The sequence below is a fragment of the Oncorhynchus kisutch genome, unplaced genomic scaffold (genome assembly GCF_002021735.2).
Source record: "Oncorhynchus kisutch isolate 150728-3 unplaced genomic scaffold, Okis_V2 scaffold3646, whole genome shotgun sequence".
In the NCBI taxonomy this organism is placed as follows: Eukaryota; Metazoa; Chordata; class Actinopteri; order Salmoniformes; family Salmonidae; genus Oncorhynchus; species Oncorhynchus kisutch.
This window is the reverse complement of record NW_022265591.1, coordinates 369,917-397,045: the sequence shown is the minus strand read 5'-3', so window position 1 is coordinate 397,045 and position 27,129 is coordinate 369,917. Positions and strand designations below refer to the sequence as shown.

General features: G+C 44.1%; 2 protein-coding genes across 6 annotated transcripts in view; both read left to right on the top strand.

Annotated features, from left to right (window-relative positions):
• Window positions 1-27,129, top strand: part of LOC109881757 (interleukin-1 receptor-associated kinase 3) — a 36,081-nt gene that overhangs the window by 6,918 nt on the left and 2,034 nt on the right. Inside the window, exons 5-14 of one of the 2 annotated variants that reach the window (XM_031820754.1) lie at window positions 4,190-4,341; window positions 4,546-4,610; window positions 5,744-5,858; window positions 8,520-8,638; window positions 9,250-9,445; window positions 9,682-9,744; window positions 9,852-10,019; window positions 11,747-12,218; window positions 15,947-16,047; window positions 16,097-18,358. In XM_031820754.1, coding sequence (XP_031676614.1) covers window positions 4,190-4,341; window positions 4,546-4,610; window positions 5,744-5,858; window positions 8,520-8,638; window positions 9,250-9,445; window positions 9,682-9,744; window positions 9,852-10,019; window positions 11,747-12,218; window positions 15,947-16,047; window positions 16,097-16,132 — 1,487 coding nt within the window. In that variant the 3' untranslated portion in view covers window positions 16,133-18,358. The other variant, XM_031820755.1, reaches the window with a different exon arrangement.
• Window positions 18,598-27,125, top strand: LOC116371762 (DNA helicase B-like). 4 transcript variants are annotated; one of them, XM_031820752.1, is made up of 7 exons: window positions 18,599-18,880; window positions 19,648-20,007; window positions 21,569-21,798; window positions 23,503-23,721; window positions 23,854-24,268; window positions 24,299-24,813; window positions 26,677-27,125. In XM_031820752.1, the coding sequence occupies exons 1-7, from the start codon at window positions 18,658-18,660 to the stop codon at window positions 26,869-26,871; spliced, it is 2,157 nt and encodes a 718-aa protein (XP_031676612.1). In that variant the 5' UTR covers window positions 18,599-18,657; the 3' UTR covers window positions 26,872-27,125. The 4 variants fall into 4 exon arrangements, with proteins under 4 accessions (XP_031676611.1, XP_031676613.1, XP_031676612.1 ...); XM_031820751.1 differs by having other exon boundaries at window positions 18,598-18,880; window positions 21,575-21,798; window positions 23,854-24,813; XM_031820753.1 differs by lacking the exon at window positions 26,677-27,125 and adding an exon at window positions 25,651-26,663 and having other exon boundaries at window positions 18,598-18,880; window positions 23,854-24,813.

Below are 27,129 nucleotides of genomic sequence, written 5' to 3'. Positions count from 1 at the left end.
CCCTAGTTACAACAGACTGATGTGTTGAGATGGTCCCTTGTTACAACAGACTGATGTGTTCAGATGGTCCCTAGTTACAACAGACTGATGTGTTGAGATGATCCCTAGTTACAACAGACGGATGTGTTGAGATGGTCCCTAGTTACAACAGACGGATGTGTTGAGATGGTCCCTAGTTACAACAGACTGATGTGTTGAGATGGTCCCTAGTTACAACAGACTGATGTGTTCAGATGGTCCCTAGATACAACAGACGGATATGTTGAGATGGTCCCTAGTTACAACAGACTGATGTGTTGAGATGGTCCCTAGATACAACAGACGGATATGTTGAGATGGTCCCTAGTTACAACAGACTGATGTGTTGAGATGGTCCCTAGATACAACAGACTGATGTGTTCAGATGGTCCCTAGTTACAACAGACTGATGTGTTGAGATGGTCCCTAGATACAACAGACTGATGTGTTCAGATGGTCCCTAGTTACAACAGACTGATGTGTTGAGATGGTCCCTAGTTACAACAGACTGATGTGTTGAGATGGTCCCTAGTTACAACAGACTGATGTGTTGAGATGGTCCCTAGATACAACAGACGGATGTGTTGAGATGGTCCCTAGTTACAACAGACGGATGTGTTGAGATGGTCCCTATTTACAACAGACTGATGTGTTGAGATGGTCCCTAGATACAACAGACTGATGTGTTGAGATGGTCCCTAGTTACAACAGACGGATGTGTTGAGATGGTCCCTAGTTACAACAGACTGATGTGTTGAGATGGTCCCTAGTTACAACAGACTGATGTGTTGAGATGGTCCCTAGTTACAACAGACTGATGTGTTGAGATGGTCCCTAGATACAACAGACGGATGTGTTGAGATGGTCCCTAGTTACAACAGACGGATGTGTTGAGATGGTCCCTAGTTACAACAGACTGATGTGTTGAGATGGTCCCTAGTTACAACAGACTGATGTGTTGAGATGGTCCCTAGATACAACAGACGGATGTGTTGAGATGGTCCCTAGTTACAACAGACGGATGTGTTGAGATGGTCCCTAGTTACAACAGACGGATGTGTTGAGATGGTCCCTAGTTACAACAGACTGATGTGTTGAGATGGTCCCTAGATACAACAGACTGATGTGTTGAGATGGTCCCTAGTTACAACAGACTGATGTGTTGAGATGGTCCCTAGTTACAACAGACTGATGTGTTGAGATGGTCCCTAGTTACAACAGACTGATGTGTTGAGATGGTCCCTAGATACAACAGACGGATGTGTTGAGATGGTCCCTAGTTACAACAGACTGATGTGTTGAGATGGTCCCTAGTTACAACAGACTGATGTGTTGAGATGGTCCCTAGATACAACAGACTGATGTGTTGAGATGGTCCCTAGTTACAACAGATGGATGTGTTCAGATGGTCCCTAGTTACAACAGACTGATGTGTTGAGATGGTCCCTAGATACAACAGACTGATGTGTTGAGATGGTCCCTAGATACAACAGACGGATGTGTTGAGATGGTCCCTAGTTACAACAGACGGATGTGTTGAGATGGTCCCTAGTTACAACAGACTGATGTGTTGAGATGGTCCCTAGTTACAACAAACTGATGTGTTGAGATGGTCCCTAGATACAACAGACGGATGTGTTGAGATGGTCCCTAGTTACAACAGACGGATGTGTTGAGATGGTCCCTAGTTACAACAGACGGATGTGTTGAGATGGTCCCTAGTTACAACAGACTGATGTGTTGAGATGGTCCCTAGTTACAACAGACTGATGTGTTGAGATGGTCCCTAGATACAACAGACGGATGTGTTGAGATGGTCCCTAGTTACAACAGACGGATGTGTTGAGATGGTCCCTAGTTACAACAGACTGATGTGTTGAGATGGTCCCTAGATACAACAGACTGATGTGTTGAGATGGTCCCTAGTTACAACAGACTGATGTGTTGAGATGGTCCCTAGTTACAACAGACTGATGTGTTGAGATGGTCCCTAGTTACAACAGACTGATGTGTTGAGATGGTCCCTAGATACAACAGACGGATGTGTTGAGATGGTCCCTAGTTACAACAGACTGATGTGTTGAGATGGTCCCTAGTTACAACAGACTGATGTGTTGAGATGGTCCCTAGATACAACAGACTGATGTGTTGAGATGGTCCCTAGTTACAACAGACGGATGTGTTGAGATGGTCCCTAGTTACAACAGACTGATGTGTTGAGATGGTCCCTAGTTACAACAGACTGATGTGTTGAGATGGTCCCTTGTTACAACAGACTGATGTGTTCAGATGGTCCCTAGTTACAACAGACTGATGTGTTGAGATGGTCCCTAGTTACAACAGACTGATGTGTTGAGATGGTCCCTAGATACAACAGACGGATGTGTTGAGATGGTCCCTAGTTACAACAGACGGATGTGTTGAGATGGTCCCTAGTTACAACAGACTGATGTGTTGAGATGGTCCCTAGTTACAACAGACTGATGTGTTGAGATGGTCCCTAGATACAACAGACGGATGTGTTGAGATGGTCCCTAGTTACAACAGATGGATGTGTTGAGATGGTCCCTAGTTACAACAGACGGATGTGTTGAGATGGTCCCTAGTTACAACAGACTGATGTGTTGAGATGGTCCCTAGATACAACAGACTGATGTGTTGAGATGGTCCCTAGTTACAACAGACTGATGTGTTGAGATGGTCCCTAGATACAACAGACTGATGTGTTGAGATGGTCCCTAGTTACAACAGACGGATGTGTTGAGATGGTCCCTAGTTACAACAGACGGATGTGTTGAGATGGTCCCTAGTTACAACAGACGGATGTGTTGAGATGGTCCCTAGTTACAACAGACTGATGTGTTGAGATGGTCCCTAGATACAACAGACTGATGTGTTGAGATGGTCCCTAGTTACAACAGACGGATGTGTTGAGATGGTCCCTAGTTACAACAGACTGATGTGTTGAGATGGTCCCTAGTTACAACAGACGGATGTGTTGAGATGGTCCCTTGTTACAACAGACTGATGTGTTCAGATGGTCCCTAGTTACAACAGACTGATGTGTTGAGATGGTCCCTTGTTACAACAGACTGATGTGTTCAGATGGTCCCTAGTTACAACAGACTGATGTGTTGAGATGGTCCCTAGTTACAACAGACTGATGTGTTCAGATGGTCCCTAGTTACAACAGACTGATGTGTTGAGATGGTCCCTAGTTACAACAGACTGATGTGTTCAGATGGTCCCTAGTTACAACAGACTGATGTGTTGAGATGGTCCCTAGATACAACAGACTGATGTGTTGAGATGGTCCCTAGATACAACAGACTGATGTGTTGAGATGGTCCCTAGATACAACAGACTGATGTGTTGAGATGGTCCCTAGATACAACAGACTGATGTGTTCAGATGGTCCCTAGTTACAACAGACCCATAAATAATATTGAGGGCATTATGTCAAACATCCTATGAGAGTAAGCTTCTGAGAGGTATCCAATTCCCTATTTCACTTCTCTTTCTATTTTGTGGTTTCATTGACGACCGGTTTCATAGCGTGCAACCCAAATGGGCACCCTATATTCCCTAACTAGTGGCCATGGGTCAAAAGTAGTCCACTACGTAGGGAATATGGTGCTGTTTGGGACGTAGCCATACGACTCATTGTGTGTAAAAGTACTAGTGAGAATGCTGAGGTTTTTCCTCGTTACTCTGCGTATGTTCTAAGTGTTCTCACCTTGTAGAAACCACAGGCATAGTGTTTTCACTCTGTTGCAAGGTAGAAACCACAGGCGTAGTGTTTTCACTCTGTTGCTCAGTAGAAACCACAGGCGTAGTGTTTTCACTCTGTTGCTAGGTAGAAACCACAGGCTTAGTGTTTTCACTCTGTTGCTAGGTAGAAACCACAGGCTTAGTGTTTTCACTCTGTTGCTAGGTAGAAACCACAGGCTTAGTGTTTTCACTCTGTTGCTAGGTAGAAACCACAGGCTTAGTGTTTTCACTCTGTTGCTAGGTAGAAACCACAGGCTTAGTGTTTTCACTCTGTTGCTAGGTAGAAACCACAGGCTTAAGTGTTTTCACTCTGTTGCTAGGTAGAAACCACAGGCTTAAGTGTTTTCACTCTGTTGCTAGGTAGAAACCACAGGCTTAAGTGTTTTCACTCTGTTGCTAGGTAGAAACCACAGGCTTGTGATCACCTACTCAGACGTCATAGAGGGAACTAGACATTTTCACCAGGACATGAAGATCTCTGAGGGCAGCTTCTCTGCTGTCTACAGAGCGGTAAAGGGAAATGAAACCTTCGCTGTCAAGCTCTTCAAGCAGGTATTGATGACACTCCTACTCCACACAGTGCTCCATTTATAAAAGTCATCTTTTCCAAAATGACCCTGGCTTGATGGAGATGAAATATAATACAGGTCATTATTCAACTAGAGAGACATTTATTTGGTCATGTGCTTCAAAAGGACTGGGGACATACGCAACACAGTTCAAGTGTTTGTTGGTCTTCTTCGTTGGTCTGTATAGGTGCAGAAAGCCTCATGGAGGAAGTTGTGGGATCTATTCAGGAGAGAGATGGAAGTTCATCATCTGTATGTCTACCTACTCCATTAATCCTCCATTTTAGATGGTTTCTGTATGTCTACCTACTCCATTAATCCTCCATTTTAGATGGTTTCTGTATGTCTACCTACTCCATTGATCCTCCATTTTAGATGGTTTCTGTATGTCTACCTACTCCATTAATCCTCCATTTTAGATGGTTTCTGTATGTCTACCTACTCCAGTAATCCTCCATTTTAGATGGTTTCTGTATGTCTACCTACTCCATTGATCCTCCATTTTAGATGGTTTCTGTATGTCTACCTACTCCATTAATCCTCCATTTTAGATGGTTTCTGTATGTCTACCTACTCCAGTAATCCTCCATTTTAGATGGTTTCTGTATGTCTACCTACTCCATTGATCCTCCATTTTAGATGGTTTCTGTATGTCTACCTACTCCATTAATCCTCCATTTTAGATGGTTTCTGTATGTCTACCTACTCCAGTAATCCTCCATTTTAGATGGTTTCTGTATGTCTACCTACTCCATTGATCCTCCATTTTAGATGGTTTCTGTATGTCTACCTACTCCATTAATCCTCCATTTTAGATGGTTTCTGTATGTCTACCTACTCCATTAATCCTCCATTTTAGATGGTTTCTGTATGTCTACCTACTCCATTAATCCTCCATTTTAGATGGTTTCTGTATGTCTACCTACTCCAGTAATCCTCCATTTTAGATGGTTTCTGTATGTCTACCTACTCCATTGATCCTCCATTTGAGATGGTTTCTGTATGTCTACCTACTCCAGTAATCCTCCATTTGAGATGGTTTCTGTATGTCTACCTACTCCAGTAATCCTCCATTTGAGATGGTTTCTGTATGTCTACCTACTCCATTGATCCTCCATTTTAGATGGTTTCTGTATGTCTACCTACTCCATTGATCCTCCATTTTAGATGGTTTCTGTATGTCTACCTACTCCATTAATCCTCCATTTTAGATGGTTTCTGTGTAAATATTTACCTCTGAAATCCATTATGACATCAATAGTCTTCCATGCACACATCTTCTCCTAATTGTAAAAAATAAAATCTGTTGTCAATGACTTACCTGGTTAAATAAAGGTAAATATCTGCCTGTTACTAATCATCAAATCTGCCTGTTTATCTTTCAGCTACCAGCATCCTAACATCTTAGAGCTGTTGGGTTGTTACTCTGATGGGGATCGTTACTGGCTGGTATACCCTTACCTTCCCAATGGATCTCTGTTCCACAGACTGCATGACCAGGTGAGATATTCTATTCTATATCCCTTACCTTCCCAACACTGTTCCACAGACTGCATGACCAGGTGAGATATTCTATTCTATATCCCTTACCTTCCCAACACTGTTCCACAGACTGCATGACCAGGTGAGATCTACCTCTTCAGTTCAGACACCGCTATGCACAAGCTCACACATTTTCTTCAGAAAATATACCTATTCTAGTTGTATTACCTATTCTAGTTGTGTTACCTATTCTAGTTGTATTACCTATTCTAGTTGTATTACCTATTCTAGTTGTATTACCTATTCTAGTTGTATTACCTATTCTAGTTGTAGGTTGTGTTACCTATTCTAGTTGTATTACCTATTCTAGTTGTATTACCTATTCTAGTTGTAGGTTGTGTTACCTATTCTAGTTGTGTTACCTATTCTAGTTGTAGGTTGTATTACCTATTCTAGTTGTAGGTTGTGTTACCTTTTCTAGTTGTAGGTTGTATTACCTATTCTAGTTGTGTTACCTATTCTAGTTGTAGGTTGTATTACCTATTCTAGTTGTAGGTTGTGTTACCTATTCTAGTTGTAGGTTGTGTTACCTATTCTAGTTGTAGGTTGTATTACCTATTCTAGTTGTAGGTTGTGTTACCTATTGTAGTTGTAGGTTGTATTACCTATTCTAGTTGTAGGTTGTGTTACCTATTCTAGTTGTAGGTTGTGTTACCTATTCTAGTTGTAGGTTGTATTACCTATTCTAGTTGTAGGTTGTATTACCTATTCTAGTTGTAGGTTGTATTACCTATTCTAGTTGTAGGTTGTATTACCTATTCTAGTTGTAGGTTGTATTACCTATTCTAGTTGTATTACCTATTCTAGTTGTAGGTTGTGTTACCTAGTCTAGTTGTAGGTTGTGTTACCTATTCTAGTTGTGTTACCTATTCTAGTTGTAGGTTGTATTACCTATTCTAGTTGTAGGTTGTATTACCTATTCTAGTTGTAGGTTGTGTTACCTATTCTAGTTGTATTACCTATTCTAGTTGTAGGTTGTGTTACCTATTCTAGTTGTAGGTTGTGTTACCTATTCTAGTTGTAGGTTGTATTACCTATTCTTGTTGTGTTACCTATTCTAGTTTTAGGTTGTATTACCTATTCTAGTTGTAGGTTGTGTTACCTATTCTAGTTGTAGGTTGTGTTACCTATTCTAGTTGTAGGTTGTATTACCTATTCTAGTTGTGTTACCTATTCTAGTTGTAGGTTGTATTACCTATTCTAGTTGTAGGTTGTATTACCTATTCTAGTTGTAGGTTGTGTTACCTATTCTAGTTGTGTTACCTATTCTAGTTGTAGGTTGTATTACCTATTCTAGTTGTAGGTTGTGTTACCTATTCTAGTTGTATTATCTATTCTAGTTGTAGGTTGTGTTACCTATTCTAGTTGTAGGTTGTGTTACCTATTCTAGTTGTAGGTTGTGTTACCTATTCTAGTTGTAGGTTGTATTACCTATTCTAGTTGTGTTACCTATTCTAGTTGTGTTACCTATTCTAGTTGTATTACCTATTCTAGTTGTAGGTTGTGTTATCTATTCTAGTTGTGTTACCTATTCTAGTTGTATTACCTATTCTAGTTGTAGGTTGTGTTACCTATTCTAGTTGTAGGTTGTATTACCTATTCTAGTTGTAGGTTGTGTTACCTATTCTAGTTGTATTACCTATTCTAGTTGTAGGTTGTGTTACCTATTCTAGTTGTAGGTTGTATTACCTATTCTAGTTGTGTTACCTATTCTAGTTGTAGGTTGTGTTACCTATTCTAGTTGTATTACCTATTCTAGTTGTATTACCTATTCTAGTTGTAGGTTGTGTTACCTATTCTAGTTGTGTTACCTATTCTAGTTGTAGGTTGTGTTACCTATTCTAGTTGTAGGTTGTATTACCTATTCTAGTTGTGTTACCTATTCTAGTTGTAGGTTGTGTTACCTATTCTAGTTGTATTACCTATTCTAGTTGTAGGTTGTATTACCTATTCTAGTTGTAGGTTGTGTTACCTATTCTAGTTGTAGGTTGTGTTACCTATTCTAGTTGTAGGTTGTATTACCTATTCTAGTTGTATTATCTATTCTAGTTGTAGGTTGTGTTACCTATTCTAGTTGTAGGTTGTGTTACCTATTCTAGTTGTAGGTTGTATTACCTATTCTAGTTGTAGGTTGTGTTACCTATTCTAGTTGTAGGTTGTGTTACCTATTCTAGTTGTAGGTTGTGTTACCTATTCTAGTTGTAGGTTGTGTTACCTATTCTAGTTGTAGGTTGTGTTACCTATTCTAGTTGTAGGTTGTGTTACCTATTCTAGTTGTAGGTTGTGTTACCTATTCTAGTTGTAGGTTGTGTTACCTATTCTAGTTGTAGGTTGTGTTACCTATTCTAGTTGTATTACCTATTCTAGTTGTAGGTTGTGTTACCTATTCTAGTTGTAGGTTGTGTTACCTATTCTACTTGTATGTTGTGATACTGTAAAGGCAAATTTCCGTCCTCCGATGGACAATAAGCTTCCATTTAATTCTACTAAACTACTATTCTATTCTATTCCAATGCCGAACATATCAGCGTATCTGTCTCTGTGGTGGACAGACTGTATGGTAGTAGGTGTATTGGTGTTTAAATGGTAACATGTTTCCCTTCCTGCATCTCTCTGTAGAACGTAGTGCCTCCTCTCTCATGGCAGGAGCGTCTGGACATCATCAAGGGGACGGCTAAGGCTGTACATCACCTACACATGGCTCAGCCCTGCACTGTGGTCTGTGGGAACATCACAAGGTACTGGCTCAAACCTCTAGTCTATAACATCACAAGGTACCGGCTCAAACCACTAGTCAATAACATCACAAGGTACCGGCTCAAACCACTAGTCAATAACATCACAAGGTACCGGCTCAAACCACTAGTCAATAACATCACAAGGTACCGGCTCAAACCTCTAGTCTATAACATCACAAGGTACAAGCTCAAACCTCTAGTCTAGTCACTCACCTCACCCCCTTTCACCCCCTAGCCTAGTGGTTAGTGGCAGGAAAGCCTAGTGGTTAGTGCATTGGACTAGTAACCGGAAGGTTGCAAGATCAAATCCCCGAGCTGACAAGGTACAAATCTGTCGTTCTGCCCCTGAACAAGGCAGTTAACCCACTATTCCTAGGCCGTCATTGAAAATAAGAATTTGTTCGTAACTGACTCCCTGTCACACCTGAGTTCCAAAGCGTATTCTCTCTGTGTAGTTCTAAAGAACCCTGTCACACCTGAGTTCCAAAGCGTATTCTCTCTGTGTAGTTCTAAAGAACCCTGTCACACCTGAGTTCCAAAGCGTATTCTCTCTGTGTAGTTCTAAAGAACCCTGTCACACCTGAGTTCCAAAGCGTATTCTCTCTGTGTAGTTCTAACATCCTGCTGGACGAGCGGCTGCACCCCAAGCTGTCTGATTTTGGGACGGCCCGTCTCAGACCCCACTCCGTCAGTCAGAGCTGCACCGTTACCTTGGATACGACCTTCGGAACCCTGGGCTACCTGCCGGAGGAATACATACGAGACGGAAAGCTGTCCGTCAGTCTGGACGTGTTCAGCTTGGGAGTGGTGAGTTAGGGAGCGCGTGACAAAAACAATCCTCTTTCAACAGACGTGTTCAGCTTGGGAGTGGTGAGTTAGGGAGCGCGTGACAAAAACAATCCTCTTTCAACAGACGTGGTCTTTTGTCAGCTACTTGCGACTAATACTAGATAAACTGATCTGAATGCCAGAACATAGCTGTTTGTGAATTGCTTGGATGTCTATGACCAGAACCTGTTAATAAGAAGCTATTTGTTCTTTAGGTTATAATGGAAATGATAACGGGACGGAAAGCTAGAGAGGAGACTCCTAAACACACCCTGCTGGTAAGACTAGAATTGCACATTGTATTGAAATGCTTGCTAAACACATGAAATCATGTTGTATTGCTGGATACATGCGCTCTGGTTCATCCTCCCTCCCTCCCGTCCAGAGAAACGTCCTACGTGGAGAGTTGGAGGACACTGGCAGTGTAGACTCCTGTCTTCAGTATCTGGACCCGAGAGCTGGTCTTTGTCCCCACTCTATGTCCTTTACCTTGTTGCGTCTAGCCCTGGACTGCACCTCTACACGACCACGCAACAGACCCACCATGGAGAATGTGAGTCGACTCAATACAATTCAATGCAATCCAGTTCAATTTACTTCATTTCAATTCAATTCTACTTTACTGAGTTGGGTAAATGTGAGAATAGGGACATGAACCTGACTTTTAGAGTCAAGGTTCAGTCCCTGCATGGGAGACCAGATGCTGCTGGAAGTGGTGTTGGAGGGCCAGTAGGAGGCACTCTTTCCTCTGGTCTAAAAATAAATATCCCAATGCCCCAGGGTGGTGGTTGGGGACACTGCCCTGTGTAGAGTGCTGTCTTTCGGATGGGACGTTAAACAGGTGTCTGAGGTCATTAAAGATCCCATGGCACTTATCGTAAGAGTAGGGTGTTAACCCCGGTGTCCTGGCTAAATTCCCAATCTGGCCTTCATACCATCACGGTCACCTAATCATCCCCAGCTAACAATTGGCTCTTTCCTCCCCCCTCCTCTCCCCTGTAACTATTCCCCAGGTTTGTTGCTGTACATGAGAATGTGTTCTCAGTCAACCTACCTGGTAAAATAAATTAATATGCAATTACCAAATTATTATGCAACAAAATGCAAATACAAGGTAATTACAGTTGTTTTACTGCGGCACAAGAACAGTTTAATGTTAAACGTTACTGAGAATGCTAACAGTAACAAAATATGGCTATTAAGTGTCGAAAACAAAGGAAATATCCCAAAACTGCCTTCTCGAATCAACCACAGCCAAGTTCGGTGGGAAAGTCATGTTCGTTTATATTCTGAGTAAAGTATCCCTTTGAAGATGGTGTAGTGTGTGTTTCAAACAAGAACACTTCCGAAATGTAGTCACTTCCTGAGATCTGTATTCAAATAGTTATTTTAAAGTAGTCATTTTTTGAGGATTCGTTTTCAAGTAGTTGTAGTCACCTCCAAAGTAACTCTTTGTTTCCCTGAAAGCATCATTAGAACTAGAGTTCTCTTAGGTCTGGACTGAATACTGTAGCTAGGTGAATACCGTAGCTAGGTGAATACTGTAGCTAGGTGAATACTGTAGCTAGGTGAACACTGTAGCTAGGTGAATACTGTAGCTAGGTGAATACCGTAGCTATGTGAATACTGTAGCTAGGTGAATACTGTAGCTAGGGGAATACTGTAGCTAGGTGAATACCGTAGCTAGGTGAATACTGTAGCTAGGTGAATACCGTAGCTAGGTGAATACTGTAGCTAGGTGAATACTGTAGCTAGGTGAACACTGTAGCTAGGTGAATACCGTAGCTAGGTGAATACCGTAGCTAGGTGAATACTGTAGCTAGGTGAATACTGTAGCTAGGTGAACACTGTAGCTAGGTGAATACCGTAGCTAGGTGAATACCGTAGCTAGGTGAATACTGTAGCTAGGTGAATACTGTAGCTAGGGGAATACTGTAGCTAGGTGAATACTGTAGCTAGGTGAATACCGTAGCTAGGTGAATACTGTAGCTAGGTGAATACCGTAGCTAGGTGAATACCGTAGCTAGGTGAATACTGTAGCTAGGTGAATACTGTAGCTAGGTGAATACTGTAGCTAGGTGAATACTGTAGCTAGGTGAGGGGCTGACTAGACAAATGAGAACTGAAGTCATTTACAGCCTCTCGACATCTGTGGACTTAGTAAATATTGACTTTATGAGTCATACTCGATTACTGCTTTTATTTACAGGCAAATCATTGATAGCACATTGTCTTTTACAGTAATGAAATGGGTGATCTCCCCCAACCTACCTGTTCCAGGTGTTACAGGTATTGAGCCAGCTGCTTCCCCTGCCGTGCCCACCTGAAGACCAGCCCCACACGCTGACCGACGAGGCCCCAGCTCCCCCTGCCTCTCCTGCCCAGACGGGACAGGGCCCCAGCTCCAACCCCAGCCCCAGTGTGCCTGTGGAGGATGATGAGCTGCACAGTTACCCCGTTGAGAACCCACAGCCAGCTCCAGCTCAGGGAGGGCCCTGTGAGTGTAGCCAGTCAGAGGTCACTTATCTGGGCAGTGGGGAGCGGAGCAGCCACCTGTCACAGGAGGGGGCTGGGGAAAGAGCAGGGCTAGGGGCTGATGAGGCTGACCAGAGCCTACAGACCAATGGAGAGCCAGTGGATCTTTACGGTAGCTGGCCAGTCCAATGTAGCTGTTCAGCTGAGGTGAATGGACTGGGCTGTGAGGACTGTAGAGCCAATGGGTTTACTCCCTGCCCCTCAGACCTCCCTCAAGGCAAGTATTATGTTTGGGACCAGGAGTTATACCTCACCACCTTACCTAACCAGGTTTAAGCCCAAGGCCCTACCTATAGACTATAACTACCTATAGACTATAAATCCCTATAGACTGTAACTACCTATAGACTATAACTACCTATAGACTATAAATCCCTATAGACTGTAACTACCTATAGACTATAACTACCTATAGACTAACTACCTATAGACTGTAACTACCTATAGACTGTAACTACCTATAGACTAACTACCTATAGACTATAAATCCCTATAGACTGTAACTACCTATAGACTGTAACTCCCTATAGACTGTAACTACCTATAGACTAACTACCTATAGACTGTAACTACCTATAGACTAACTACCTATAGACTAACTACCTATAGATATAACTACCTATAGACTGTAACTACCTATAGACTATAACTACCTATAGACTGTAACTATCTATAGACTAACTACCTATAGACTAACTACCTATAGACTGTAACTACCTATAGACTGTAACTACCTCTAGACTAACTACCTCTAGACTGTAACTACCTCTAGACTAACTACCTATAGACTAACTACCTATAGACTAACTACCTATAGACTATAACTACTTATAGACTAACTACCTATAGACTGTAACTACCTATAGACTAACTACCTATAGACCATAACTACTTATAGACTGTAACTACCTATAGACTAACTACCTATAGACTAACTACCTATAGACTATAACTACTTATAGACTAACTCCCTATAGACTGTAACTACCTATAGACTATAACTCCCTATAGACTGTAACTACCTATAGACTAACTCCCTATAGACTGTAACTACCTATAGACTATAACTCCCTATAGACTGTAACTACCTATAGACTATAACTCCCTATAGACTGTAACTACCTATAGACTAACTCCCTATAGACTGTAACTACCTATAGACTATAACTCCCTATAGACTGTAACTACCTATAGACTAACTCCCTATAGACTGTAACTACCTATAGACTAACTCCCTATAGACTGTAACTACCTATAGACTATAAATCCCTATAGACTGTAACTACCTATAGACTAACTACCTATAGACTAACTACCTATAGACTATAACTACTTATAGACTAACTCCCTATAGACTGTAACTACCTATAGACTATAACTCCCTATAGACTGTAACTACCTATAGACTAACTCCCTATAGACTGTAACTACCTATAGACTATAACTCCCTATAGACTGTAACTACCTATAGACTAACTCCCTATAGACTGTAACTACCTATAGACTAACTCCCTATAGACTGTAACTACCTATAGACTAACTACCTATAGACTAACTACCTATAGACTGTAACTCCCTATAGACTAACTCCCTATAGACTGTAACTACCTATAGACTAACTCCCTATAGACTAACTACCTATAGACTAACTCCCTATAGACTAACTCCCTATAGACTGTAACTACCTATAGACTAACTCCCTATAGACTAACTCCCTATAGACTAACTCCCTATAGACTAACTCCCTATAGACTAACTCCCTATAGACTAACTCCCTATAGACTAACTACCTATAGACTAACTCCCTATAGACTAACTCCCTATAGACTGTAACTACCTATAGACTAACTCCCTATAGACTAACTACCTATAGACTAACTCCCTATAGACTAACTCCCTATAGACTAACTCCCTATAGACTAACTCCCTATAGACTAACTCCCTATAGACTAACTCCCTATAGACTATAACTCCCTATAGACTAACTCCCTATAGACTAACTCCCTATAGACTAACTCCCTATAGACTAACTCCCTATAGACTAACTCCCTATAGACTGTAACTACCTATAGACTAACTACCTATAGACTGTAACTACCTATAGACTATAACTCCCTATAGACTAACTCCCTATAGACTAACTCCCTATAGACTAACTCCCTATAGACTATAACTCCCTATAGACTGTAACTACCTATAGACTAACTCCCTATAGACTGTAACTACCTATAGACTATAACTCCCTATAGACTATAACTCCCTATAGACTAACTCCCTATAGACTAACTCCCTATAGACTATAACTCCCTATAGACTAACTCCCTATAGACTAACTACCCATAGACTGTAACTCCCTATAGACTAACTCCCTATAGACTAACTCCCTATAGACTATAACTCCCTATAGACTAACTCCCTATAGACTAACTCCCTATAGACTGTAACTCCCTATAGACTAACTCCCTATAGACTAACTCCCTATAGACTGTAACTCCCTATAGACTAACTCCCTATAGACTAACTCCCTATAGACTGTAACTACCTATAGACTAACTCCCTATAGACTGTAACTACCTATAGACTGTAACTCCCTATAGACTAACTCCCTATAGACTAACTCCCTATAGACTGTAACTCCCTATAGACTAACTACCTATAGACTAACTCCCTATAGACTGTAACTCCCTATAGACTAACTCCCTATAGACTAACTCCCTATAGACTAACTCCCTATAGACTAACTCCCTATAGACTAACTCCCTATAGACTAACTCCCTATAGACTGTAACTCCCTATAGACTAACTACCTATAGACTAACTCCCTATAGACTAACTCCCTATAGACTAACTTCCTATAGACTAACTCCCTATAGACTAACTCCCTATAGACTAACTCCCTATAGACTAACTCCCTATAGACTAACTCCCTATAGACTAACTCCCTATAGACTAACTACCTATAGACTAACTCCCTATAGACTAACTCCCTATAGACTGTAACTCCCTATAGACTAACTACCTATAGACTAACTCCCTATAGACTGTAACTCCCTATAGACTAACTCCCTATAGACTAACTCCCTATAGACTAACTCCCTATAGACTAACTCCCTATAGACTGTAACTACCTATAGACTAACTCCCTATAGACTAACTCCCTATAGACTGTAACTACCTATAGACTAACTCCCTATAGACTAACTCCCTATAGACTAACTCCCTATAGACTAACTACCTATAGACTGTAACTCCCTATAGACTAACTCCCTATAGACTAACTCCCTATAGACTAACTCCCTATAGACTAACTCCCTATAGACTAACTCCCTATAGACTAACTCCCTATAGACTGTAACTCCCTATAGACTAACTACCTATAGACTAACTCCCTATAGACTAACTCCCTATAGACTAACTCCCTATAGACTAACTCCCTATAGACTAACTCCCTATAGACTAACTCCCTATAGACTAACTCCCTATAGACTAACTACCTATAGACTAACTCCCTATAGACTAACTCCCTATAGACTGTAACTCCCTATAGACTAACTACCTATAGACTAACTCCCTATAGACTGTAACTCCCTATAGACTAACTCCCTATAGACTAACTCCCTATAGACTAACTCCCTATAGACTGTAACTCCCTATAGACTAACTCCCTATAGACTAACTCCCTATAGACTATAACTCCCTATAGACTAACTCCCTATAGACTAACTCCCTATAGACTAACTCCCTATAGACTAACTCCCTATAGACTAACTCCCTATAGACTAACTCCCTATAGACTAAGGATCAAGGATCAAGGAAAAACACTGTTTTACTGTTTTAGCTGTATACAAATCAAGATTTCAGAGATCATTTCTTCTTTACACAGCAGCCAATGTTGAGTCAGAGTCACATACTGGTTTATTTCAAATTGTTCTGTCTATGTTTCAGGTGACCTCAGCTTCTCTTCCCTCAGTATAGTGGACAACCCTGCCAAGCAGAGAATGATGAATAAGATTGATCTGTACAACAGAGGCCTCCTCAGAACAGAGGAACTCCTCTCTGTCTCCATGACCACCCAGGAGTGACAAAGCTACAGAGGAACTCCTCTCTGTCTCCATGACCACCCAGGAGTGACAAAGCTACAGAGGAACTCCTCTCTGTCTCCATGACCACCCAGGAGTGACAAAGCTACAGAGGAACAACTCTCTGTCTCCATGACCACCCAGGAGTGACAAAGCTACAGAGGAACAACTCTCTGTCTCCATGACCACCCAGGACTGACAAAGCTACAGAGGAACAACTCTCTGTCTCCATGACCACCCAGGACTGACAAAGCTACAGAGGAACAACTCTCTGTCTCCATGACCACCCAGGACTGACAAAGCTACAGAGGAACAACTCTCTGTCTCCATGACCACCCAGGACTGACAAAGCTACAGAGGAACAACTCTCTGTCTCCATGACCACCCAGGAGTGACAAAGCTACAGAGGAACAACTCTCTGTCTCCATGACCACCCAGGACTGACAAAGCTACAGAGGAACAACTCTCTGTCTCCATGACCACCCAGGAGTGACAAAGCTACAGAGGAACAACTCTCTGTCTCCATGACCACCCAGGACTGACAAAGCTACAGAGGAACAACTCTCTGTCTCCATGACCACCCATGAGTGACAAAGCTGATCTAGGATCTGCTTGCCCTCCCCGAATCCTAATCTTAACCATTAGAGGTTAAAAACACAAAACAGACCCCAGACCAGCATCTAGGGCAACTTCACTACTCTAAATGACACATGCATACAGTACATAGCCTGCTGAGAGAGAGGGTTAACTTATCCATATATCTGACTTAGTCATTGCTGGGCCTGGTTAAATGACCTGGTCCTGGTTAAATTACCTGGCTCTGGTTAAATGATCTGGTCCTGGTTAAATGACCTGGTCCTGGTTAAATGACCTGGTCCTGGTTAAATGACCTGGTCCTGGTTAAATGACCTGGCCCTGGTTAAATGACCTGGTCCTGGTTAAATGACCTGGTCCTGGTTAAATTATCTGGCTTTGGTTAAATGACCTGGTCCTGGTTAAATGACCTGGTCCTGGTTAAATGACCTGGCTCTGGTTAAATGACCTGGTCCTGGTTAAATGACCTGGCCCTGGTTAAATGATCTGGCACTGGTTAAATGACCTGGCCCTGGTTAAATGACCTGGTCCTGGTTAAATGACCTGGCCCTGGTTAAATGACCTGGTCCTGGCTCTGGTTAAATAACCTGGCTCTGGTTAAATGACCTGGCCCTGGTTAAATGACCTGGTCCTGGCTCTGGTTAAATAACCTGGCTCTGGTTAAATGACCTGGCCCTGGTTAAATGATCTGGTCCTGGATAAATGACCTGGTCCTGGTTAAATGACCTGGCTCTGGTTAAATGACCTGGTCCTGGTTAAATGGCCTGGCTCTGGTTAAATAACCTGGCTCTGGTTAAATGACCTGGCCCTGGTTAAATGATCTGGTCCTGGTTAAATGACCTGGTCCTGGTTAAATGACCAGGCTCTGGTTAAATGATCTGGCCCTGGTTAAATGACCTGGCCCTGGCCACTCAGCCACAGGATACTGTAGATGGTTTCAAATCTCCCTTTCTCTAAATGACTGTATGGATCTGGGCTGGTTTCCCAAAAAGCATCGTAGCACTATGATCACCTTTCGTCCATTTAGTTTCAATGGAATTAAAGTCAGTGCTACGATGCTTTTAGGAAATCCAGCCCTGGTATGTGACGAGACGTGATGTTCATATGGTTCACATGTCCTTCGTTGTCAGTAAATTATGCTAAAAAATATATTCTTGTAGAAAGGTATTTATTATCTGCTGACAGATTCCATTTTATATTTCTTATTTATAAAATTAGGATATGATTTATACAGTAGTCTTTATAAAACATTTTATAAAGATCATTTAAAATGATGGGGCGGCAGCGTAACCTAGTGGTTAGAGCATTGGACTAGTAACCGGAAGGTTGCGAGTTCAAACCCCCGAGCTGACAAGGTACAAATCTGTCATTCTGCCCCTAAACAGGCAGTTAACCCACTGTTCCCAGGCCGTCATTGAAAATAAGAATGTGTTCTTAACTGACTTGCCTGGTTAAATAAAGGTAAAAAAAAAAAAATGGGTTCATGCAAAAATGTTAGCGTGTAGAAACAGTGGGAAACTAAACCAAAGCATGAAGTGCTGCCATACCTTGTCCATAGGCCGCTGACAGGGTAAGGAAACCAATGTGTCATTTTGTCATTTGGGTCAACTATCCCTTTACTTATGTTTTGTAAGATGACATTTTTTCATGCCTTTTATTAATTAATAAAATAAGATTGACAATGTGGGATGAATTCGTTTGAATTATTTGTAGGTAAACTATAGTCCGCTTTCACTATTCACAACTATAACGGCATTCATGATTTAAAATACGATGTTGTGGTATCTGGTAAGACTAATGATAACCAGATGAGACTCATCAAGCTGCACCTTTACACCCCCAGGCCGGTAGGTGGCGCTCACACGATAGTTTTTTTTAGGTTGCCTCGGAAAAAAAGCAAAAGCACTTCCGCTTTTCCACTTCCTTTTTTTATGTCAGCTGTCAAATTAAATTGACGCGCGAAATAAGCAAAACAAAACAGAAATGTCACAGTCGGGGTGTCCTGTTGGTGACAGAATCCTAGTAGGTTACATTTTACCCGAAAAGAAGGTTAAAAACTCCGAAAATGACGACTCTGATTGGGAAGATGATGATGATGAGGAGGAGGAAGAAGAAGCACAGCCGGAGTTTCTGGATATGAAAGAGATGGACAGCGTTAGTTCAGGAGGACATGTGTTTAATTCCTCCGTACCGGGCCGAAACGAAGGTGAGTGGTCGTTGACAGATCATCGTAGCTTTGATAAATGCACTTGTAGAAGTTAACCTAACTAGCTAATGGGGTTGTCACTTGCAAAAATAGGCATATTTATCTAGCAAGCAAGTTGCCAATCATTCGGTGTAAAGGGACTGCGACTGTCACTCTTGTCGGTCGAGATTTCTCCTACTGTAGAGAGAGGAGTCTACTGTAATTTATATAGTTTGTTCAATCTGGTTTATCTCTTGTTAGTGACACTAATACACCCACAGAAAGGTGGGTATAATTGGTGGGAAAGTTCCAACAGGAGGAATCTGTAACCAAAAACTTGGTAAAGTACAAGGTTGCCAACAAAACAACGTATACAAAGTTGTATAGCGGCAGAATAAGATACCGGGTAGAGAGGGTGGGCTATTTCATTACGTTTTTTCCACTCAGCATGTTTATTCCGTAAAAATGTCTGTCCTCTCTCTGGTAGCCTACGAACAAACATTAAGAATAAGCTACGTGGTGAGTTGATGCCTATTCGGCATTTAGTTAACTAGGTGAATTGATCATGCTACTTTTGTATGCGTTGTTTGTTGCCAACCTTGTACTTTACCAAGTTTTTGTTACAGATTCCTGTTGGAACGTTCCCACAAATTATACCCACCTCCCACAAAACACTATCATACAATCCACTACGATGAATGCATGCTGATGATCTAGCTAGCTAACGTTAGTCAGCTCAATAACTAACTTGTGTAATTGTTTCATTTTCTATCCCGTGTCTGTTCTAGTTGATTTCCTGGACAGCGTGTCCGGTAAGAGATGCAGAGTACTGGGCCGGTTCAGTCTGAAGGACCCGTGGTGGGAGGCTACCTGCACAGCCCGCGTAGCCAGGGGCAAGCTGGTGCTACGGGGCTACCCTGCCTACCGCCTTCGCTCAGACCTCCAGGGAGACCCGGAACACTCTGTCCTGTCTCTGTTCCTCACCGCCTGCGGCGTGGACTCACAGTTTGTCGTCCCCTTCTTTGCTTGGCTGCCGATGGGAAGGAAGGTGGAGTTTGCTAACTTGCAGGAAGTTCTGGCTGAGTTTGAGGAAGGAGAGCAGCACAGAGCTTTGGCACAGCAGATTAAAGCCTTGGTCTCTGTTTCAGGTAGGTGGATGTGGGGGAGAGATACATCTTGACCCTGATCTATAGTGTTTTGGTAATATGAAGTGCTGTGAGTAAAGACCATAGCTGTGTTTGAATACTCCCACCATACTATACCATTCTATACCATACTAACCATACCATTCTATACCATTCTATACCGTTCTATACCATACCATTCTATTCCATTCTGTACCATTCTATACCATACTAACCATACTATACCATACTAACCATACCATACTATACCATTCTATACCATACTAACATACCATTTTATACCATACCATATGGTAGTACTAACCATTCTATACCATACCATTCTATACCATTCTATACCATACCATACTATACCATACTATACTACACCACCATTCTATACCATTCTATACCATTCTATACCATTCTATACCATTCTATACCATACTATACCATACTATACCATTCTATACCATACCATTCTATACCATTCTATACCATACTAACCATACCATTCTATACCATTCTATACCATACTATACCATACTATACCATTCTATACCATACCATTCTATACCATACTAACCATACCATTCTATACCATACTATATGTGACACAAATTGGGTATGTAGTATGCTTATTAGTCATAGGGGTGCGATCGTAAATTCCCTCTGGCTATCTACTCCGATTTCAGAGCGCTCTCTGCTGAATTTACAAACGCTCAACACCCGTTGAATGTGTCGGTCAATATCTGCAAAAATTGTTGCCAGCAGCACAGTTAGTTACCAGCAGCACAGTTAGTTACCAGCAGCACAGTTAGTTACCAACGTTCAACACCCGTTGAATCTGACAACGCCCTGAATTTACAAATGCCCAGAGCGCACTCTGGCACTCCCAGATCGAAGTTACGAACACACCCGAAGTCTAGCTAGTAATTTGTTACGCTAACAAGCTAGCAATCGGTTGCATAGCAACAGCAACAGCTTCCGGTAGACGTGTGAAGCGCTGGGGCTCAACTGAAATTTTACCGTTGGTTTACAGTATACTAACAATCAGTATGTTAGTATGGGTATCTGGAACACAGCTCATACTGACATACAGTATGTTAGTATGGGTATCTGGAACACAGCTCATACTGACATACAGTATGTTAGTATGGGTATCTGGAACACAGCTCATACTGACATACAGTATGTTAGTATGGGTATCTGGAACACAGCTCATACTGACATACAGTATGTTAGTATGGGTATCTGGAACACAGCTCATACTGACATACAGTATGTTAGTATGGGTATCTGGAACACAGCTCATACTGACATACAGTATGTTAGTATGGGTATCTGGAACACAGCTCATACTGACATACAGTATGTTAGTATGGGTATCTGGAACACAGCTCATACTAACATACTGTATGTCAGTATGAGCTGTGTTCCAGACATACAGTATGTTAGTATGGGTATCTGGAGCACAGCTCATACTGACATACAGTATGTTAGTATGGGTATCTGGAACACAGCTCATGCTAACATACAGTATGGGTATCTGGAACACAGCTCATGTCATCGGTATGTCTGTCAGTTGCAGGGATGCGCGTGGCTGCTGCCTCTCTGTATCCCCATGTGATGAGATACCTGCCTACCCTACTGCCCGGGCGCTTCACAGAGCTCCTGAGTCGAGGAAAGAAAAGCCCAAAACATCCTGCGGCACAGGGTGCTACACAGATAGAGGGGGAAGAGGAGGATCTCAGCTTGCTGGCCAAAATAGAGGAGATGATCAAGACGGACGTCTGGAAGCTGGGCTTTAACTATGTAAGCATAACCTCCTGGCTGGTTGTGGACTGTGGTTGGAAGCTGGGCTTTAACTATGTAAGCATAACCTCCTGGCTGGTTGTGGACTGTGGCTGGAAGCTGGGCTTTAACTATGTAAGCGTAACCTCCTGGCTGGTTGTGGACTGTGGTTGGAAGCTGGGCTTTAACTATGTAAGCGTAACCTCCTGGCTGGTTGTGGACTGTGGTTGGAAGCTGGGCTTTAACTATGTAAGCGTAACCTCCTGGCTGGTTGTGGACTGTGGTTGGAAGCTGGGCTTTAACTATGTAAGCGTAACCTCCTGGCTGGTTGTGGACTGTGGTTGGAAGCTGGGCTTTAACTATGTAAGCGTAACCTCCTGGCTGGTTGTGGACTGTGGTTGGAAGCTGGGCTTTAACTATGTAAAGCGTAACCTCCTGGCTGGTTGTGGACTGTGGCTGGAAGCTGGGCTTTAACTATGTAAGCATAACCTCCTGGCTGGTTGTGGACTGTGGTTGGAAGCTGGGCTTTAACTATGTAAAGCGTAACCTCCTGGCTGGTTGTGGACTGTGGTTGGAAGCTGGGCTTTAACTATGTAAGCGTAACCTCCTGGCTGGTTGTGGACTGTGGTTGGAAGCTGGGCTTTAACTATGTAAAGCGTAACCTCCTGGCTGGTTGTGGACTGTGGCTGGAAGCTGGGCTTTAACTATGTAAGCGTAACCTCCTGGCTGGTTGTGGACTGTGGCTGGAAGCTGGGCTTTAACTATGTAAGCGTAACCTCCTGGCTGGTTGTGAACTGTGGCTGGAAGCTGGGCTTTAACTATGTAAAGCGTAACCTCCTGGCTGGTTGTGGACTGTGGTTGGTTAACATACTTTGTCAACAGTTTCTGTAGTCTGTGATTGGTCCAATCCAGCAGGAAGTATGACATCACATCCCTCCAATCTGCCATGAACGCTTTGACATAAACTACAATAAGAAAATAATTCATTATCTTCAGTAATCGCTTCTCCCTTTCCCTCTCTCCCCCTCCCTCTTTCTCTCCCTCCCTTTCTCTCCCCCTCCCTCTTTCTCTCCCCCTCCCTCTTTCTCTCCCTCCCTTTCTCTCCCCCTCCCTCTTTCTCTCCCTCCCTTTCTCTCCCCCTCCCTCTTTCTCTCCCTCTCTTTCTCTCCCTCCTTTCTCTCCCCCTCTCTCTTTCTCTCCCTCCCTTTCTCTCCCCCTCCCTCTTTCTCTCCCTCCCTTTCTCTCCCCCTCCCTCTTTCTCTCCCTCCCTTTCTCTCCCCCTCCCTCTTTCTCTCCCTCCCTTTCTCTCCCCCTCCCTCTTTCTCTCCCTCCCTTTCTCTCCCCCTCCCTCTTTCTCTCCCTCTCTTTCTCTCCCTCCCTTTCTCTCCCTCTCTTTCTCTCCCTCCCTTTCTCTCCCCCTCTCTCTTTCTCTCCCTCCCTTTCTCTCCCCCTCCCTCTTTCTCTCCCTCCCTTTCTCTCCCCCTCCCTCTTTCTCTCCCTCCCTTTCTCTCCCCCTCCCTCTTTCTCTCCCTCCCTTTCTCTCCCCCTCCCTCTTTCTCTCCCTCCCTTTCTCTCCCCCTCCCTCTTTCTCTCCCTCCCTTTCTCTCCCCCTCCCTCTTTCTCTCCCTCCCTTTCTCTCCCCCTCCCTCTTTCTCTCCCTCCCTTTCTCTCCCCCTCCCTCTTTCTCTCCCCTCCTCCCTCTCCCCTACTCCCCTCTCTCTCTAGGTTATGTACAAGGAGTTGAAGGTGGTCCATTGCGAGGCTCAGCTGAGATCTTTCCATGAGTGTAAACTCTTCCAAGAGATCCCTCTGAAGCAGTGTAACGCCCTGCGAGTCTACGACTCTCTGAAGAACCACTGCAACAGGACGGGCAGTACCTACATGGAGCTCCCCACCCTGTGTGACGAGGTCAGGAGAGGGTGTAGCTCCGTGGTGGAGGTGGAGGTACGAGGAACACAGAACAAATACGTCTGTCCACTTTGTTTTATGTATTGTCTGTAGGTTCGCTTGCTGAGGCAGCTCCATATATATTTTTTGAATTTCAAATGTAGTTAATTCGTTGGTTCTTTCATTCAGGTGTGGGACGCAGTCCACTTCCTCAAAGAGCTGGGTGTAGTGGTACGGGATCGCCAGAAGGTGGCGCTGCAGAACCTGCATTCTTATGAGACTGGGATAGCTGAGTGCCTACGCTGTCTGGTGCAGGAAGAGCCCTGGGTTATACCTCTGGATGTCATAGAGGTGCTGACTGCTTCAGCTCTGCAGAGGCTGAGGAAGAAGGGAGGGGATGGATGGAGTAGGGAGGATCAAGGTGAAGTGGACTCCGACGCAGAGCGGAAGGCTAATGAGCTGAATGAAAGGTGTGATATGGTTGGCAGCGCTGCAGAGACAGACCGTACTAGTACTGCTGTTAGAACAGCCAGTGGAGCCTCTGTCCCAGACCACATCAAACCTGGACCAGCCCCTACAGACCAGGGCCCTCCTCCTCCAGTAGATTTAGACCCAGACCAGGGCCCTCCAGTAGATTTAGACCCAGACCAGGGCCCTCCAGTAGATTTAGACCCAGACCAGGGCCCTCCAGTAGATTTAGACCCAGACCAGGGCCCTCCAGTAGATTTAGACCCAGACCAGGGCCCTCCAGTAGATTTAGACCCAGACCAGGTACGTGCAGCCGAGATGATCTGCTTCAATCCGGTGACAGTGATCAGCGGTAAGGGGGGCTGTGGTAAGACCACGGTGGTGAGTCTGGTGTTCAAGGCCGCCTTGCAGCAGAGCCCAGAGAAGGAAGTCAGGAAGGCATGCTGGGACTTTGAAAATGACTCCTTGGGGTCTGAGGCGTGGGAGGAAGCCGAGGCGTTGGAGGATGAAGCCCTGTCGAAGAGTCTCCTCTCTCAGTTAGAGGGGGAGGTAAAGGACGAGAAGAAGTTGTCGTCGTGGGTTTTACAGGGAGAGGACGAGGTGTTACTAACAGCACCCACAGGGAGAGCTGCGTCTCTGCTCACCAAGAGGACATGCTTCAAGGCCTACACCCTGCACCAGGTTGGTACAGGAGACAGTTCTGCCCTTAGAATGACTTCTAGAATGAGTCAGAACTGGGTCAGAACATCTGACTTTCTGAATGGCAAACATTAGCCTGGGTAAAGCTAGAAGTCACATTCTCTGTCCATGTAGTCTTTGTCTCTGTAATAGAAAGGTATCGGTGAGACCAAAATAAACAGCTGAAATGTTGTATCACTTTCATGGTTTACAAAGGATTATTTGTGTGATTTGTAGGTCAAGTTTTCCACTTGTTTTCTGTCAGCGGCCGCACTCACCGTGGGCGTCCGCACTCACCGTGGGCGTCCGCACTCACCGTGGGCGTCCGCACTCACCGTGGGCGGCCGCACTCACCGTGGGCGGCCGCACTCACCGTGGGCGGCCGCACTCACCGTGGGCGGCCGCACTCACCGTGGGCGTCCGCACTCGCGGTGGGCGGCCGCACTCGCGGTGGGCGGCCTCACTCACCGTGGGCGTCCGCACTCACCGTGGGCGGCCGCACTCACCGTGGGCGGCCGCACTCACCGTGGGCGGCCGCACTCACCGTGGGCGTCCGCACTCACCGTGGGCGGCGGGCGGCCACACTCACCGTGGGCGGCCGCACTCACCGTGGGCGGCCATATTGTTCTAAATGAACCAGTTGAACATCAGTAGTCGGGTGTTGAACAGTCGTGGCCAAAAGTTTTGAGAATGACACCAATATTAATTTCCACAAAGTCTCCTGCCTCAGTTTGTATGATTTCAATTTGCATATACTCCAGGATGTTATGAAGAGTGATCAGATGACTTGCAATTAATTGCGAAGTCTAACCCCTCTCTCCTGTCACCCCTCCCTTTCAGGTAGTGTGGAGTTTCACAGATATCTAACCCCTCTCTCCTGTCACCCCTCCCTTTCAGGTAGTGTGGAGTTTCACAGATATCTAACCCCTCCCTCCTGTCACCCCTCCCTTTCAGGTAGTGTGGAGTTTTACAGATATCTAACCCCTCTCTCCTGTCACCCCTCCCTTTCAGGTAGTGTGGAGTTTCACAGATATCTAACCCCTCTCTCCTGTCACCCCTCCCTTTCAGGTAGTGTGGAGTTTCACAGATATCTAACCCCTCTCTCCTGTCACCCCTCCCTTTCAGGTAGCGTGGAGTTTCACAGATATCTAACCCCTCTCTCCTGTCACCCCTCCCTTTCAGGTAGTGTGGAGTTTCACAGATATCTAACCCCTCTCTCCTGTCACCCCTCCCTTTCAGGTAGTGTGGAGTTTCACAGATATCTAACCCCTCTCTCCTGTCACCCCTCCCTTTCAGGTAGTGTGGAGTTTCACAGATATCTAACCCCTCTCTCCTGTCACCCCTCCCTTTCAGGTAGTGTGGAGTTTCACAGATATCTAACCCCTCTCTCCTGTCACCCCTCCCTTTCAGGTAGTGTGGAGTTTCACAGATATCTAACCCCTCCCTCCTGTCACCCCTCCCTTTCAGGTAGTGTGGAGTTTTACAGATATCTAACCCCTCTCTCCTGTCACCCCTCCCTTTCAGGTAGTGTGGAGTTTCACAGATATCTAACCCCTCTCTCCTGTCACCCCTCCCTTTCAGGTAGTGTGGAGTTTCACAGATATCTAACCCCTCTCTCCTGTCACCCCTCCCTTTCAGGTAGTGTGGAGTTTCACAGATATCTAACCCCTCTCTCCTGTCACCCCTCCCTTTCAGGTAGTGTGGAGTTTCACAGATATCTAACCCCTCTCTCCTGTCACCCCTCCCTTTCAGGTAGTGTGGAGTTTCACAGATATCTAACCCCTCTCTCCTGTCACCCCTCCCTTTCAGGTAGTGTGGAGTTTCACAGATATCTAACCCCTCCCTCCTGTCACCCCTCCCTCTCAGGTAGTGTGGAGTTTCATGCAGGCCAAGAAGGACCCCAGCGGGGCTCCTGAGGAGTGGAAGTTTGCGTGTGTGCGCGTGTTGGTGGTGGACGAGGGCAGTCTGGTGTGTGTTCAGCTCCTCCACTCCGTGCTCACCATGCTCACCAAACACGCACAGCTCAGGAAGTTCGTCATCTTGGGTACGTTCGTTTTTTAGTTCAGGTTTAAGCTGTACACGTTCGACATGTAAAGTGTGATGCCAACACTTGTGGGGGTGTGGGGGGTGTGGGGGGGAGGTGGAACAGAGTTAGGTAAGGTGAAGACTTCCTGTCTTATACAATGGACTTCCTGTCAAGGGAAACACGATGTGGTCCACTAGACTGCTCGGAATCACTGATCTACAAATCACCTTGTATCCCAATAAACTCCTCCATTCTCTGAATGACATTAGACTACACTGCTTAATAACCCTGCT